This window comes from Balaenoptera acutorostrata, chromosome 20 (genome assembly GCF_949987535.1).
Source record: "Balaenoptera acutorostrata chromosome 20, mBalAcu1.1, whole genome shotgun sequence".
NCBI lineage: Eukaryota > Metazoa > Chordata > Mammalia > Artiodactyla > Balaenopteridae > Balaenoptera > Balaenoptera acutorostrata.
In genome coordinates, this window is record NC_080083.1 from 25,180,521 (window position 1) to 25,199,459 (window position 18,939).

At 36.0% G+C, this 18,939-nt stretch overlaps 1 protein-coding gene across 4 annotated transcripts in view; it reads right to left on the reverse strand.

Moving 5' to 3' along the window:
- CLTC (clathrin heavy chain) overlaps nt 1-18,939 on the reverse strand; it is a 67,408-nt gene that overhangs the window by 43,881 nt on the left and 4,588 nt on the right. For all 4 annotated transcript variants that reach the window (XM_057536686.1, XM_057536685.1, XM_057536683.1 and 1 more), the window contains exons 2-4: nt 3,851-4,058; nt 885-1,153; nt 163-324 (exon numbers count right to left, since the gene is read on the reverse strand). In XM_057536686.1, the coding sequence (XP_057392669.1) occupies nt 163-324; nt 885-1,153; nt 3,851-4,058 (639 nt within the window). The remainder of the gene's footprint in view (nt 1-162; nt 325-884; nt 1,154-3,850; nt 4,059-18,939) is intronic.

Genomic DNA, 18,939 nt, shown 5'->3' on the forward strand with positions numbered 1-18,939 from the left:
AAACAGAATTTAAACAAATTAAGTCACCACAAATCTGATTGTTAAAAACAAATTAGCAAGAAAGGGAGAAGACTATTTTGAAATTAGGTAACAAATTAATTAGTAACAGAAAGACAAAAAAGATAAGTTCTCACTAAAATAATTTCCAAAGGCAAAACTTACCTTCCCTCCGGCTTGACCCCGTACTGCAAAACAAAATAACGTCGACTCTTCTGCATTTCCTTCCATCTTAAACTGTGCGAAGCTAGCTGCATGTCCTTCAATGGGCTGAGACACTTTCCTATCTACAGAATATAACTGCATAGCTCCTACCACACGATTTTGCTACAAAAGATCAAGCAGAGTAAAGTTTGGGGACCCAATAACTCCCAGATTCAACAACTACTGAAGTAACTAGAATGCTTTATCATCTTTACAAGGATTTACAATTCCTTGTTAGTCTCTCAATGTAGATTTGATACCTCTCAATTTAAAATTTAGCTGCAAACACCCTCTTATTAAAGCGTAACATGAATGTTTAAAATGTGCCTCATATACAACCATCTCTTTACACTATCTTTTAAAAAAGAAAGACATAAGAGTACTCATTCTGCAGTAAATATCCACAATAAATTCCAAATCATTCATACAGGAACTCATTATCTACTCAACCTGCAAATAAGACCTAAAAACACCTTGGTAAGAGTACTCTGAACTGTATGTTAGTATAAAGGCATTAAGCCAGCAACCTCTATTTCCTAAAAATAAAAAAAAAAAAGGAAGAAAAAAACCAGTCTTCCAAAATAAATCAGATTTGCAAAGATAACCTAATTTCAAAATAAACTGCATTCTGAGCCCATTAATTCTCTAAACCTTTTCTTTATTAAGAACTAGAAAAATGTTACCTGTGCAGATATGCCAGTCAGAAGTAACCACTTTTGCTTTGCATCAGTACGATAATTGATAATCTGGCACCCTGCAAGGCTAGAATGGCGATCAAACATTTTCACTGGCTGAGACTCTCCTTCCATACTCCAATGATAAACTGCATTATCCGTAACAAGAGCAACCGTATTCAAAGAGATCCATTTCCAGAAGGTGACATCATCAGTCATGGTATGGGCCTTCATTTTACTTTTCATTTCAATGTTAAATATCTGAAGAGTTTTCCCAGCTAAAAACAAAATAAGAATCATGAATCACTAAGAAAGCAAAGTTCAGGATAAATTAATATGTAGCTAGACTAGACTCTGCAGCAAAATCTGTAACTTCCAAACAAAATGGTTCTATCATGAGACTAATAACCAAATACAGAAGTCACACTGACAGACTAGCAACCATTGAAGAGATAGCTGAAACTGAGCAGTCTACACCTAACTGTGAAGCAAAAACTCTATCACCTCTAATCAAGACATTTTAAACACACAGTATGACTTCCAAAGAATTCTAAATCTCAACTAAAAATGAGTCTAAAGAACAGCTCACTTAACAATGGAAAACAAGTTGTAATCTTCATGCTTAATTAAGAATGCTTACCCATAAACTGAGTTAGTGGTAGGTACACAGAACAAAGCAAATCTGATTCAAGCACATGGGGAAAATTTCTACTTTTTAAAAGGCAGTCATCCCCGGCACCCCCCCTCCCCGCCACCCCATTCAACTAAATCTCGTGGAAACTTCTTTTTGGAAGAGGATCTACTTCAACTCTACCTTGTACCACTAGCACGTAAGAGAAGTGCATGCTACGTTTAGTTGGTTTAAGATACAAAGGGAAGGTAGGGGTGCTGGAGGAAAGGAGAGGGAGACAAAGGAGGACAGTTTCAGATGTTAATATACTAGAGATAAGAACAAAATTCAAGCTTCATCCAATTAAGACAGCATTTAGTAAAAGAAGGATGAAATTTGCCTTGAATGTTAACAGTTCACTGAGTCAGATGCAAAGACTTGTACTTACAATTTGAAATCCATCACAGTCCGAAAAGTGATTTGGTTTAAATTACTAGAGGTCAAAAGCCCACGGCTGACACTAGGCTATCTAATTCAGATTAGTCCTTAGAAACTAATGAAAACTCCATTACTGAGCCACAGAGAATCTGGCTCCTGAAGAACAAAAATTATAAGATAGTATGGGGGTGGGAGTGGGGGTGGAGAGAGGGATGGGACGGGACACAAAACATACAGCTTTGTACCACGACCCTTCCTAATTACTACATGGGTAAAAACTTCTTCCATAAAATGAAGAATGTTATTCCCATCCCACACAATATGTAAACCACAACCAGACTTGAACAATTGTGAGAGTTATAGTCCTGTTTATAAAAAGAAACCAAGGGATTTGAAACTGGATTCAGAGGGAAGCAGTATTTGGGAATGACGGACTTTCCTTTGCTGTCTTCCCCAACCCCTAGTTAATTACACGTTTTATTCTTTACATGAAAGGGGTTGGCAGGGTGGTTTCGGGAGGAGGGCAAGGGATGACAGCTTAACTCTGTAATGTAGACATACAGGCACAAATCTTTTCAATTTATTCTTTTTATAGAACAGGACAGTAACTAATACAATCTAATTTAAGATAACTCACCATCTGCACACATAAGAAAGCATTAAGAAATGTGATAAAATAACAGTAACATTAAAAATAGCAAAGAATTTTGAGAAAATTAAAACGATGGCCTTTTTATAGAGGTGTGAGAGCTGCTAAGCAGTTGAATTTAAATTCTTTAAGGAGGCTGAAGGGAGCTTAATACCTTCAAGTATAATATGTATTGTTTAATGGAAGCAAATAATAGATCACTGCCACAAAACAAGTATCCCAGGTAAAAGCTGGACCATCTTTCCTTGAGATGAGATCAACTCCTATCTTGGATATGTAATGGAGACTTGTTTGAATATGCTTGCCCCCCAACCCTCAGCCAACCAATTTGATCTCCAACCAGAGTTACTACTAAATACAAAGTATAAATCATGTGGGAAAAAAATGTATTTAAAAGTCTATTTAAATACTTCAGCACCTCTAACAAGTCACCCACAAATTCATCAAGAAATTACTAGGAATCTGAACTCTTCCTCCTACAACCAAGAAGAAAAACGACAAAGCAAAAAATAGGCAATTAAATGTGCCTTTCAGATTCAGCCAGTTTGTTACCTAGCCCTCTTAAAAACCTGTTTTAAACGGTGAATTACACTCAGTCTACATAGTTCAAAGGAAAAAAATTAACATAGACTCCCAGAGGGTATGAGGTTCCCTTGAACTCTGTTTAGATTGACAGGCTGTACAGTTCCCTGTTGTGACAATTAAAAAGTTAGTCTGAATAAACTCTAACACCGTTGATTCCAAAAATTTAATACCCACCTATACACACACACACTTTTAAAAATGAGTGTAAATTCAAGCCATTTTTAGAACTTGATAATCTAAATGAAACACAAGCCTGAAGCATAAAAAAGGCACAGCATGAAGACCAAGTTTATCATCACAACAAACTTCTGCAATGTTTAGGTGCTAATATTAGTAAAGTATATTTTATTCCAGAATATGAATCACTAATTTCTTATGTCTTCTGTATATGGAGTTATGTTTTCAGTACAATCTTATCACACTGTAGGTATAAAATTTAAATTCATTTAATCTAAAACTTAAAATTTTCCAAGTAGATCTTATGAGTAGAAAGTAAGACATCTCACAGAAATATGCCAAATAAAAGTCATGAAAGTAGTTAAAAATCAAATACAGTAACAGCTTTAACTTTGCAGATCTACTTAACCAAATTTAATCAATATACTAAAAAAAATAGATCCTAATTATTGTATTTGAATAAATTATACATAGAAAAGAGTTTTAAGAAAAAAAAAACCCACAATCTTTTTATACCTTTTAGTGCAATTACTTTGCTGGCTGGATTCATGATGGCGCTGTCTGCTGAAATTGGTCTTCGAATTGGATTACTTGGGTCATTCATATCAATAATTACCACCTGGGCCTGCTCCCCTACTTTCTCTCTAATGCAGATGAATTTGTCTGACTCCATAGTCAGGGTACTGAAGCCGATGTTTGCTGGGTTTATACCCAGGTTCTGGAGCTGAGGGAAAAAAACCAAAAAATATTAATAAATCATATTACAAAGCGAATTAGAAAGACTTGATATTCATGTATCGTTATCATTACAAATCCTCACTTAACCATTATTGCTTTAAGGTCAACAGTGACAACTCCATTGATTCAAGTGAGGCAATTACTATAATGGACCTCTCTTCCAACAAATATGGCATTCAATTGTTTTGTTATAACCTTGTAGTTGTAACTTGAGATGTATAACCCTCCAGTTACAATTAAGAGGCAGAATAAATAGATATAAAGATAAAGGAAATAGCTACATCTGAGAGCTAGCCTTTATGGGTCAAGGGACCTGAGGTAATCCATGTTTCTTGGTTTAAGATCTTTGAACTACTGCATCTGTCCTCTCTAATCCCCTTTAGCAATTAGTAAGTTACTTGTTCATATGCATTGGACTTCAGGAATCTGAAAATTAAATTACAGCATAAAATGAGAGATTTAAAAATTTCACAGGGTTCTTGGTCTAAAGGAACTTGGATTAGCCAGAGCAGACAAACAATACTTTGCAAAATGTGCCAAAACAAAGATACGAAAGAGAGATCCAGTCAAAGGAGGCCTACAGGCAAGGGAATGAACGTGAATGCTCAACAGAAGGAAGAACAAATGCTAAGGCCTGGAGAGATACAAAAGTGTGGTCTGCTAAGGGAACTGTAAGTACTTTTGTAACATTGGGAACATAGACCATGAAAGGCTTTCGGAGTAGAGAATTAAGGTTATAAACACAAGCAAGGGCTAGACTGATAAGCTAAATGTACCCCAGTAAGAATCCTGAATTTATTCTATGGGTAAAGGAAGCTACTTAAGGATTTTAACAAGGAAAATAATGGAATCAGATTTGCTTTGTGTACTCAGAAGCTATTAAAGTATTTGCTAAGCAAATATATAGGCTCTAAAGATGGCAGGTCTTTGAAAACTAGTTAAGTGTGTAAGAACAAAAGGCACTTGTTAAAAGAAGACTTCTACCAGAGTGGGTCATTTCTCTGAGTGACTGAATGTAGTATAATAGACTAAGTACCACTCAAAGGCTATCTGAAGGCTTTCTTAGCTTTGACCAGCCTAGGGTTTTTTGTTTGTTTTTTTCCTTTCCTCCAATAGATAACAAATTCACATAGAACAAAATCAAAAATTTTAAAGCACAGGAAGAAAAAAAAAAAATCAAGTCTTCCTCCTGCCTTTGTTCCCCAGATAGCCAATTTCCCTTCCCAGAGACCATCACTGTCACTACTCTCTTGTGGACCGGCTGAGCCAAATTAAATATATTTAACTTAAATTCTTTTGTCAAACTCTTCTGCCAATAGTGCTTAACTATAACCAGACCAGGATCTCAAAAAGATACAACATAAGATTAAGAGACTACATTTTACTTTCACTTCCCTCTTATACCTCAATGACTGCAGGCACAACCAATTATGAAGTATAGTTACAGTAACTTAGTCACTGAATACCAGGGCAAGGAGACAAGCAATTGTCTAACTATTAACACAAACATGGTAATAAAGTAGAAGATTAACTAGTTGTACAAGCTCAAGTATATGCTGCAGTGCAAGGCAAATACACAAGCTGTGAGATATGTAACTTATACACGAGTTTGGTTACAACAAAACTTCATGAATTATCAATTTTCATGTCTTCCTAACTTTAACTTTTAGTGACTTTTAGTTAAAGAACTAATGGAGGAAGATAAATATACGTGGTCCTCAACAATATATGAAGACACTGTGTGTGGGCTTAAAGGAAGCCTTGCACAAACCAAATTGTTCATCTAATTTCACGGGAAGTGGATACATTCGTTTTTCTGAGTAGACCAGTCCTCAGACTCTTAAGCTTAATTGATAGTTACCTTTCCAATAATTAACAAAATATTCCAGTAGATCCTAGAGCTCCCAGAACTATATATGTAAAAGCAACAAGTTATCTTCTAGACTACTCTGTAAAATAAGAATTCTATGCTTCTAAGTCACTACCAAGCATTCACCTAAGGCAATTTTGAGCCCCAACTGTCATAGCTTAAATTCTACAGTGTCTGAGAAAGTAAAAATAGTGTTAGTCAAACAGTAAAATTAAAAGTAAAACAAGGATGCAAACCACAAACACTACTAATTGAACCCATAAATGATTCGAATAGATTCCTTTTGACCCCTCCACATAAAAGGCAGGTACAAGACAACTGTAAGAGAAGAAAACACTATTAGAAAAGGCAGTAAAGAGGAGGAAAAAAGGTAAGTCAAGAAATATGTGTTTCCCATTCCCAGCTAGATCTCCAGATAAATGCAGCAAGAAACGCACATGTCAAAATTTAGCACTGACCTTCAGCCTCAGAGCTGTTTTATTTGCAGAAAAGGCAAAGAACTGGTTCAAAGGGGGTGGGGTTCCTGTACTCCTCACAATGTATGTAATCCTTATATTCTTTTCGCATTAAACACATTCTACCAAGAAAGCTATGCATATATATTTTTCATCTTCTCTATCAAGAATGTACTCCATGTGAAACAAACATACACCCTTTATTTAAAAAACAAAATTAAACAAGAGGTAGATGGCAAATTCTCACCAATCCACATATTTAAACATTTTAAGGAGCATACTTAAGTAATGCCTGTTTATACAACTAAATAGGAAACTTCCCTTCCTAAAAAGCCTATCCCAGTTGTTAGGATAAGTGACAGAACTTCAAGTGACCTATTCCTATCAGTTAACAGAAAGTTACATTTGTTCCCTTCTCTTCAAATAATGTCAGTAAGAATTTTTCCTTACTGGTGATACTTTTCAGTGAGAATGCCCAGAACGCTCACCAATTCTTCCCATATTTTCCTAGGATATATTCAAAAGGGAAACATCCCAAAACAGTCACAGGACAGGTCACCATCATTAATCACAATTCTGGGTTAGATGCACTCTTAAAATAGGATCATATAAAAGGGTTACCATACTAGATAACTGTGTCTAGCAATATTCATACAGATTAAAACTTTAAAATACAACATAGGGAATTCCCTGGTGGTCCAGAGGTTAGGACTCCATACTTCCACTGCTGGAGGCCCGGGTTTGATCCCTGGTTAGGGAACTAGGATCCCGCAAGCCACTCAGCGCAGACAAAAAAACCCAAAAAACACCGTAATGTTTTTAAACAGATTTCATTTTCAAAACAGCATATACTAGCCATAAAATATTCTAGTCAATCATAAAGGTCTGATGGTGTGTGAGCTATCTACCACAGAAACTGAATTACAGACTGTGGAAGAAACCACTAATAAATTCAGAGACCGTTTAAGCATCTCCAAACTTGCAGCTATTTACAGAGAATATACAACAATATCAGAATTCTGGCCACATTTTTTATCCTCTCAATTGGCAAAGTGTTGCTACTGTTGAAGATGGGGATATTCTATTTTGAGATATACTTGGAAGTTTCTATAATAAAGTATTTTTTTTTAACTTCAAATAACTTTTATTTTGCTGTTATAAAATAAGAATATGGAGTCAATAAACTTAGGCCCAAGAAAAGGGATTACTTTTTTTGAATAGTTATTACACGTACATGGCAAATAATTCATACTATACAAAAGGGTATATACACTATGAAAAGTCACCCACTCCATGTTTCCAGTAATACCTCTCTCCCCCCAGCAATGAGATACTTTTCCATCTTAGATATCCTACGCACAGATGAAAGTATGTATTTCCATTCTCCCTTTTAAAAAAAAATTAATGGCACATGCACAAAGGCACAAAAACTATCAACTGCTCCCCCTTTAAAGAAAGCCACCCAAACTGTGTAATTTGTTTAGTTTCCAGGCTAGATTTTGGACACTGGTCTGTAAGTGGCAATACTGTAGGACTTGACACGTAAGTCTAGTTCAGATTCCAAAAAATAAGTACAGTTGTCCATCCCTCAGTATCCACTGGGGATTGATTTCAGGACCCCTCGCAGACACCAAAAATCCACAGATGCTGGAAAGTCCTTCATATGGATGGGAAACCACAGATATGGAGGGGAGGGCTGACTGTAAATATTAATAGATTTACTGTTAATCAGCACACCCAAAACTCTGGAGTACCCTGGAATTACATTTTACAAATGATACAAAAATAATTCCTTTTCCCTCTCCTCCCCTCCTCACCCCAATTTGGATTAACATGCCAAGAGAAAAAAGTGAGACACTGAATTCTTAGTTTTGAAGTGAAAAACAGTATTTCAGATTCCCCATAATCTAGAGAACACAGAGGGTTCTTCATTCAAGTAGACAATTACTGTACAAATGTATAACTCTGATTATAAACTACAAGTGCTATCCAGAATTCGTTCTGTGGATTCCTCATAAGAGCCAAAATGTCTGGGTTTAGCCCTAGTTTTGCCACATAAATGATCATGGGCGAATCAATTATCTCTGTATATCCATTTTCTCACCTGAAACATGTGAGATGATAGTACATATCACACAATTGTGAGGATTTAATGTGAAGTGCTTTCAGAACAGTGCCTTACACATAGTAAAACTTCAATAGATACTATTAGTACATATAACACATCAGTACTTAGGCCAGCTCAAGGTTAGTTTTTTTTGTATTTGCATTTTATCTGCTTAATACAGCTGTCCTAGAAGTTGGCTGAAATTCTGGGTGTGAATTTCTTTTGATTACTGATAAAAGATTACTGGTCTCTGGGTGCTTAACTTATTAGACACTGAATTTTTGTTTGTTTTTTCTTTCAAGAAAAGGAAATTACTCTTTAAAATTTCCAAGTCTGCTCTTTAATTTGCCTAACTAAATTTAGTCCCTGGCGGTCCAGTAGTTAAGACTTCACCTCCCAATGCAGGGCATGCAGGTTCAATCCCTGGTCGGGGAGCTAAGGTCCCACATGCCTCACAGCCAAAAAAACCAAAGCATAAAACAGAAGCAGGGGCTTCCCTGGTGGCGCAGTGGTTAAGAATCCGCCTGCCAATGCAGGAGACATGAGTTCGAGCCCTGGTCCGGGAAGATCCCACATGTCGCGGAGCAACTAAGCCCGTGCACCACAACTACTAAGCCTGCACTCTAGAGCCCACGAGCCACAACTACTGAAGCCCGCGTGCCTTGAGCCCGTGCTCCCAACAAGAGAAGCCACCAAAATGAGAAGCCCGCGCACCGCAACAAAGAGTAGCCCCCGCTCACCGCAACTAGAGAAAGCCTGCGTGCAGCAACGAAGACCCAACGCAGCCAAAAATAAAATAAAATAAATTTATATTAAAAAAGAAGCAATATTGTAACAAATTCAATAAAGACTTTTAAAAATTTATTTAAAAAGTAAAGTTAGGTAGAGATCAGAATCTTCAAAATCACATAACATGGAATCATGTAACATATTCATGCTAAGTAACCCTATTTTATTTCAATTCTTATTTTTAGGGGCACCATGGAACAGTATTGCTAAGGCTTTCTAACAAACTTGGCAAATATGTCTCCTACACCTTTGTTTAGGGAGCAAGCGGGGAAAGCTAATGCAAACAATAGGCATAAGGTCAGTATCATAAAAAATTCTTTACTGTAAAGAGCTCAAGGCTAAGAAACAGAAAGTGAAATGGAAAGCAGGCTCAGCATTTCTCCCCTTAGTGTGCAGAATAGTTGAAACTACCTGGTTCAGAGACACATACACTGCCTCTTTCTCTCCCCTCTACTATACCTTTCCAAAACCAAAATTTCCCAACTTTTCCTAATCTGCCCATGCCCCACAATTTCAGATCCATTTATCCAACTAAACCTTAAGCTCCTCAAATAAAAGAACTTTCTTAAAGAATGAAAGCCTCTCCCATCTCTTCTTTTCAATATGCCTAAAATTCTGGAGGCCTAAATATTCTTACACAGAAGGACAACATTCCTTTACTCTATGTATACTGCTAATTACTTTTCAGGACAATTATAGATTAAAAGAGATTTATGAAACCCAGGAGTCCACACTAATATAAATAATATAAATATAAAAGGAAAAGTTGTTTCTTAGAGAAGAAAGCTAACTTAAAAATGGTGAAAGACAGCAGAAACTAACACAACATTGTAAAGCAACTATACCCTAATTAAAAAAAAAAATAGTGAAAGACCAATGGAATTCTTTAAAAGTCAGTATTTTGCAGTCAACACAATAATTGATTTGGGCAACGATCATCATTGGATATTAAATTAATGGATGAAATTTTGAGGAGTAACAGATATTTACAAAGTCTCAAAATGTCTCCCCACAAGATACTTATTACAAAGGGAAAAAGAGATTTATAGTGAAGAAACCTGTTATACATAACCTTCACCAAATGATAAAAGTTAATGTAACTAGCAATGGGTCAAAGTGACAGCATATGCTTCCCAGTGAGATGCATTACAAAGAACACATCACTCCTGTAGTATTCCTGCCAAAAGTATATGACCTATCAGATAAACACAAATTGAGGAACATGCCACAAAATAAGTGATCTGTACTCTTTAAAAATATCTATGTCTTGAAATACAAATAGAGTTCCAGACTAAAGACGACTAAAGAAACAGGACAACTCAATGCAATTCATGATCCTGAATTTTCTTTTGATATAAAGAACATTATTGGAACAACTGATGAAATCTGAATAAAGCCCAAGATAACAGTATTCTGTTAAAGTCAATTTCTTCACCTCAATTTCTGCAGTATGGCTATAGAAGACCATTTTGTTATTCTTATTAAATACACACTAAAGTATGCAGTGGCAAAGCGACATCAGATCAGCAAACTACTTTCAAACAGTTCAGTAAAAAATGTACGTAGAGAGGCTAAAGAGGATAAATCAAATGTAAAAAATTATAAGAACTGACACATCTGGGTAAAGTGTACAAAGAATCTTTGTACCATTCTTCAAACTTTTCCATAAATCTCAAACTCTGTATGAATAAAATGTTTCTTACAAGAAACTTAAGAGTCGTAACTGAAAGCAACATGTAGATCTTGCTTGGATCCTGCTTTAAACAAACCAAGTAACATTTGAGGTCAATCTGAATTCGGACTGGTTTTTAGGTACTGAGGAACTGTTAACTATTAGGATGCTATAATGATATCGTGACTGTAAGAAAGTGTCCTTATCTTCTAAAGATGCATGCTGGAATATTTATAAAATGTCATAATAGCCTGAATTTTAAAAAAATGTTTAATTAAAACAAAAAAGCAAATACAGCAAAATATTATTAAAAATCTAGATGATTGGGTATATGCTCTTCCCAGTATTATGAAAACTTGCAAATTTATTATTTTTTGCAGTTTTAAAAAAGGGATGAATCTCTGCTCTTATAGGTTACAGAACTTGAAAATTAAATTGTAATTGTAGGGATTAGACTTTTATTAGGCAATCTACCTGTAGGGCAGGAAGGAAGAATACAACTTCAAAAGGTAAAGATGAAAATCAAACCATTCAAAGAGTGACATAATTCCAGAGCAAGAGTTTATGCTCTGTAAAGGAGCTGTATAATGTCTGCCCTATCAGAACTGAGAGGTTTGCTACACTGTCCAGTATGGCAGCCACTGGTCACATGCAGCTATTTAATTTTGTTCAGTAAATAAAATTTAAAATTCAGTTCCTCATTCACATCAATCTCATTTCAAGTACTCAACTACCACATGTGACTACTGTATTGGAAGGCACAGAATACAGAACATTTCCATCATTGCACAGTTCTACTGGAGACCACTGTTTTCAGAAGTTTTTCTCGGGAATCCGACAAGGAGAAAGGGAGAACTTCTTTTACATTAAACTCTGGCAAAATATAAAGGATAGTTGGCAAAGAAACACTTTCATCTTATATAAGGATTTCTGACAAGGAGAAGCGGGAAAACTAGAATTTTCAGGTTTCAAAGTCCAGATATCTGCAGGAGGCTTTGGGGAAAAAAAAATCTATAAAGTTTAATGGTAGCACAAGTAAGAGCCCAAGGAAGAGCCAACCTCAGTCTCGGTGCCTCTTTCAAGAAATCACTAAACATTCAAATAGCTAAGGCCCAAGTTATAAGGAACTGAGAAGGACTGAGAAGGTGCAGATAATAATAAGATGTAATTCCTTCAGAGAACATGAGAAAAGAAAGGCCCATCTCTGCGCTTGAGAAACTACCACTGCCTCAGTTTCTAAGATGCTCATCAATATCATAAAGCTTTTGGGGAAAGAGTATACAACTGTAAGATGAATCCCCAATTTCAACAATGTTAACTGTGAAAGAGATTGTATTAAAATTAGAGAAATATGGTAAAAAAAATTTTTTTTAACTTCAGCAATATTAGATTCAGAAATCTAAGTTACATGCTCATCAGTTTTTAATGCTTTAAGCTTTGTTTTTTCTTGTCTTGGTTTTGAAACTGTACTTGATTTAGTTGTACATGTGGCAAACAGAAAAGAGAAAGTGTCCATCCCTGTTTGAGGGGGAGCAAGGCATGCCTAGGTGCTGGATAAAAGGTTTAAGTGATTTAACATACAGCAAGCACCTAGAACACTGTGGGGGCACATAAGCACTCTATTTTAGGGATTTCTATCCTTTTACAGTTATTTAGCTCTGGGACTATGGTATCATGACAAATTATTCTAAAACAGATTGGCTCTGATGTCATGCTACTAACACTACATAGTCAAATCCAGGGAAGGCCAACTTGCTTTTTTCAAAATTCTTGTTACTAAAGACAGCTAGCAAAGCCTTCTTATATCAAGAAATCAGGAGACCCACTGATGGTGAGTCATTATCTTAGTAGAATACATTAGTGATCAAACTATGAAAATATTGTTAAAGGAACCGAATGGACTCTCTCTCTCTCTCTATATATATATATTTAACCCAACAGTATACATGTATTAAAAAGGGTAGAGGGACTTCCCTGGCGGTCCAGTGGTTGGGACTCCAAGCTTCCACTGCAGGGGGTGCGGGTTCGATCCATGGTCAGGGAACTAGGATCCCGCAGGCTACACTGTGCAGCCAAAAGTTAAAAAATTAAAATAATAAAATAAAATAAAAAGGGTAGAAAATTCTGGCATATGACAATTCAACCAAGGAAAACCAGACTACTTTTTCAATGCCCAGTTCTCTGACTGGCTAAAGAGGATACTCTCCATCAGCACATCTGTCTCAGCAATCAATCACAATTGTGTCTGTGCCTACAAATATCACATTATTCAAGGAGTAATAAGTTTGCTTTGAGCCTACTAATTTCAACCAGTGCTTATTACATTTGATCAGATAGGAACACTCATTGGAAACAGGCTTATTTATAAGCACACCCGGTAAGTATGCTTCCTAATGAATGACTAGTAGACTCAGAACAGAACTCATTTACCAGCTGAATCAGCTGAAAATCAAAATACATTAAAATTTGTGTTTATGACAGCATTATTAAGGATTATGTTTCACAATTAGTGCTTGGCTTTACACTTTCCAGTTCCTTCCTCCTTGTTTCATCTGAATAGTTAGAATGTAAAGGAAGCATGTACAGCTACTGTATTTCAGACAAGGCAATTCTGTGCTGTGCTCTATGTATAATCCTATTTCAGTTACCTTTTCTGTAAATGAATCTTGTATCTTGATAAAGACTTAAGTGTTACTGCTACAGAGTTAAGAGGTCAACAATTTTCGAGTCCTGCTGATACTTGAATGTCACCCAATACAGATATTTTTAGGTGCTTGAAGATGTGGTTAACTTCCTACCCCAAGGATATCACTCAGCATAACTTCCTTTAAAAGTTCCAAAACATCCTCTACCTTCACTAGTATTAATCACAGTGAAGAAAATGCTGACAATAGTAACTTCATTGAGCCCTTCCAGGAAACTAGCAGAATGTCAAATAAAAACTGCAGTTTCTGTCTTCTACAGGAAATAAATTAAAATGCTGAAAGTGCAGCATTCCTTTAATTCTTTCATCAACAGTATACCAGCCATTGTTTTCTATGCACTCCACACGTTTTAAGCAACAAATAAAAATGCCCTTGTGGACCCCACACTTAAACATATAGATTTACTTCTACTCCATTTTAGTCTTTGAGGTAATCATTCTCAGGAGAATTTTTTTACTCTGGTCACTCCGTATTGTTAAGTAATACATTCAGGAAGGAACCACAGTTGGAGACAGGAACTATAAGACTACTAGCTTTGGTAAACTATCAAGAGACTCAAAGAATTTTTCCTACTTGTAGCCAACTACTAACTGGAAAATTAAAAACCTTTAAATGTGACTCGTTCTTTAAAAATAATAATCCAATAATTTGATGAAATGTCACATATCAATTCTGACCAAGCTGCAGGGAAATACAGGGAAGTTTTTACACCGCAAACCTTGCAGATAGGTATGCCCCCCCAAGGTTATGCCCTTTCCTGTATAAATGCCGTTCAGCTGGCACAAAACAACTGAATGCTACCCAAGCTATGACTGGTTATGGAAATGCAACCGAAAGCAGGACACACAATTTAAGGGAGGGCAGAGCTACAAAGATTGGGAGAGAACACATGGAAGTAAAAACACCAAATAGGGTATTCATTTTCCCAAGTAGACTATTCCCTGGTCATCCAAAAAAGCTTTTGATAACTGCTGGAGAGAATGTGGAAATACTGGAACTCTCATATACTGCTGGTGGGGATGTAAGGTGGTGTAGCTGCTGTGAAAAAGTTGGGCAGTCGCTCAAAAAGTTAAAATATAGAGTTACCATATGACCCAACAATTCCACTCCTCGGTATATATCCAAAAGAACTAAAAATAGGTATTCAAACAAAAACCTGTACATTAATGTTCTCAGCAGCACTATTCACAATAGCCAACAGGTGGAAAGAATCCAAATGTTCATTGATCGAAGAAAGGACAAATAAAATGCGGTATATCCATTCAATGGAGTATTATTCAGCCATAAATGAATGAAGTACTGATACATACTACATGGATAAACCTCAAACAGTATGCTTAGTGAAGGAAATTAGACACAAAAGGTCACACATTGTATGATTCCATTTATAGGAATAGATAAATTTATAGAGACAGAAAGCATATTAGTCGTTGCTGGGGGATGGGAGGAGGGAGGAAGGAGACTGCTTAATGGATATGGAGTTTCCTTTTGGGGTAATAAAATGTTTTGGAACTAGATACAGGTGATGGTTGCAAAACACTGTGAACGTACTATATACCACTATATTGTTCACTTTAAAATGGTTAATTTTAATTTTAGATATGCTTAATATATAATTCATGTAGTCATTTGACAGTTTATATAGACATTTAAAATTATAAAATAATTAACTCGGAAATGTTTTTCTACTCTTCATATTTCAGAAACCATTTTAAACTCTTCATGCGCATTTTTTACATCAGTGTCTTCATTAGCAGTGGAAAGTCATCTGCATTCCATCAAAGTGCTTTTTAAAAATTCATTATGGTACCATCATAGGAAATTTATAACATGCCTCAAATCTCTATTTCTGTATTAGGAGAGTTGTTTTTACACTTGTTTTTGGATTACAATCTCCAGAAACACCTCCCTAATGGACTGGTTTTTGAGTGAAATTTAAAATGTTTGCTTACAACATCCAACAGTTGTAATTGTGAAGCCATACAGAGAGGAATAATTATTAGGTGTGTTAAATTTACCTCTTACCAATCCAGCTGATTTCAAGTCCATGGTAGCCTTCCCTGAACAGTGTTGTAGTATTCAATTCAAACAGAAGCAACTGTAAAGGACTCAGTAATATAGACACTTGGTAAGACTTTTCATATAAGGAAACTCTTTCCTGCGGAATATTTTATGGTTAAAAAAAAGACACCTGCCTTAGATTTGCACAGTTCAATAGAAAAGAATGTAAAGTACTGTACAGAGTTGGGAAAGAGATGGATTTTGTAAACCATGTTCTCCCTATAGGTTTTCTTCCCTAATTATTAATCCTCAAATAATGAGATCTACCCAAATTTAGTTTTTTGCCAAGCTGAGCATATGTGGATAGTCTTTGGCTTCCTTCTGTCCACTTTAGTGGTTTTTAAGTCCTCTTTCTCAGATGAGCAGCTGGTCAGAAATAGGTGAAGGCAACTCTCAACCCAATTCTCATTTTTCATCTACCATGATTCCCAGTTTCAACAGACGGGGGTCATTAAACACTGCAATCACCTTCCCTACTTCAGAAATGGACTGGATGTAGAAAATGAGAAGGAGGAGAGAGTCTGGTGTAACTCCAAGATCTTGTCTTCAATAACTGGGTAAATGGGTAATTTTTTCCTTGAGCATAGCATATATGTTCAACTCAACTGGATAAAGAGAGACTCCCCTCCAGCATAGGGGCTAAGGATTAATATTTGAGTGTCTGTATGGGCTAAGTATCATGATATAAATACAACCACATACTATAGGCTAACTTTACAACTGCCAGAAAGTATTGTCTTAAATATTTAATAAAAGAGGAAGTTGAGAAAAGCTAAAAAGATAGAGCTCGGATTAAACATGTGAAACATTTTCCACAACGGTATATTGCAGAATTTAAATTTTTTAACGTGACCATATGGTTTTAATGGACCCAGTTCCTATTCTTTCAAAAATAAGCTTTAAAATCTGCCGTACTTCAGGGGACTTCCCTGGTGGTCCAGCAGTTAAGACTCCACGCTTCCAGTGCAGGGGGCACAGGTTCAATCCTGGTTGGGGAACTAAGATCCTGCATGCTGCATGCCGCGGCCAAATAAATAATAAAATCTGCTGTACTTCAGAACTTAAAGAAAGGTCCTTATTTATCTAATGATTCAGAAAAGGAAGTACTAGTATTACTGGCAGTTCTGTCTCCAAAGCACAATCCTACAAATGTGTAAGCATTTTCCCCTCTACGGTTATGCTATTCAAACTGAGCAAGCATGTTCTACTGCCACTTTTCCCGTCCTCCCTCCCCAAGCATAACAGTCTTCCTTGAGTTCTATTCAAGTTTTACATTAGAATAAACACAAAAACATAAATAATACAGTAAAATACAAAGCAGAAGTTTCCTGCTTTCACAAGTGGCTTCAGACTGGAACATATTCACTCTCTTGTCACTAAGGAAAAGTCTAAGAGAAATTTGAGAAGTTCAGCCTTATGACAGGGATATAGATAATCTTGGTTATTACAAGTTAACCTGATTCCAATCATTCTGCACAATTTTTTAGTGGGAACTTGGATAAAGCCCTTTAAAAAACATCATCTCAATACCCGTTTAAGGCATAGAAAATCAGATGTTGGTTCACTGGCCCCTAATTTTCTCATAATATAAAAACTACTGACCTAAAAACATACTAGTAGAATGTATACGTCAAAGACCACCACAGCATACATACAAATTATACAGATCATTCACCAAATGAGGCAATGTGCCACAATGAAAGAAGAGCAAATATTACCACCCACTCACTAGCTGTGTGACTCTACAGGTTAACTGCTATGAACTTCAGTTTCCCCATCTGCAAAATAAGGCTAACCCTACCTACCTGAAGGGATGTTCTTGCCAATCAAATGAGATCACGAACATAAAAGATTTAGCAGAGGTCTTGGCACACAGTAGGTGCTCAAATAGCTATAATGGTCAATTTATTTTGATCTTGTAGATTTCAGGACAATTAGGATTTGATGAATAGTTATTCCCTATGAACTAGGATAAACTATCATAAATTATGTAAACTATCTTAAATTATGTCTTTCATAACACAAAAGAACAGACACAAAAATCTGAGTCTGACAGATGGGTTTTGCATAATACATTCAGATCCAAGCCTCCTGCCACCCCCTGAGTTAAGAGCATTAGCCTCAGGCACTTGGCCAAGAACGGTGAGGGGAAAAAAAAAAAAGATACCTAAGAGCTGGAAACTTTGCTACGGCTTACAATTTGATTTTATGAAATAGCTTTAGCATGGCTATGTAAATAAATTTTAAGAAACAGCCTTGCTCTAATATGAAGGGCTAAAATATCAGCTATGAACTCACTTCCTATCTAAGTGAGAACATACACTTCCGCAGTACCATCTTATAGGACATATAAATAACTAACAAAGGTCTGACTGGCATTCCAGGTGGGTATTTTATCAGATGTGGTTTATCAGGAGTCTGACCAAGGAACATTAATTAAAGATGTACCAATGGCACATGTGAGCACTCATGGGATATTATAAAAGATTAATTAGAATTTTTCCTTCCTTTTGGGCAGTTTCAGAGCAGAATCAATTTTGTGTCATATGAATATTTGTATTAAATCCTGCACAATATCAAACATTCAATAACATCCATGGTTACAATTATGTGTGGACAGCCTCTGCCAACTAATCAATGCAAGCACAAATGCAAGCTGCAGTCAGTTTTGTTCACCACCTTGTCCCTAGTGTAACATAATTGTTGATATATAGTAAATATTCAAATCTCAGGTGAGTACCAAATATTTATAAACCATAGAAATCTAGGTCTTAAATCTGCAAAATAAAATGTTGTCACTGGTTAAGAGATACCTGAATAAAATATACTGGACAAAAATTATATAGCTAACAATTAATACCCTTCAAGTGCTACACCAAGTACTTTCACATACATGATCTCAGACCTTCATGGTAACTTTGTGAGGTAGTACACATATTTTACAGAGAAAAAGGAGCAAGAGGTTAGTCTTAACCTGCCTTCTCCAATACTGTAGCGACATTTCACAAGCCACATGTGGTTCTGAGAACTTCAAATGTGGCTACTCTGACTGAATTTTCAAGTTTAAGTTAATTAAAATTAAATAGTAACTGATAATTGAGTCAATTATGGAAAACTTAGGTTTGGAACAACCTACATATGCAAACCTGCTTTTCCAACTGTAAATTTTATGAAAGCTAAATACAGGTCAAATATATTCAATGAAAAT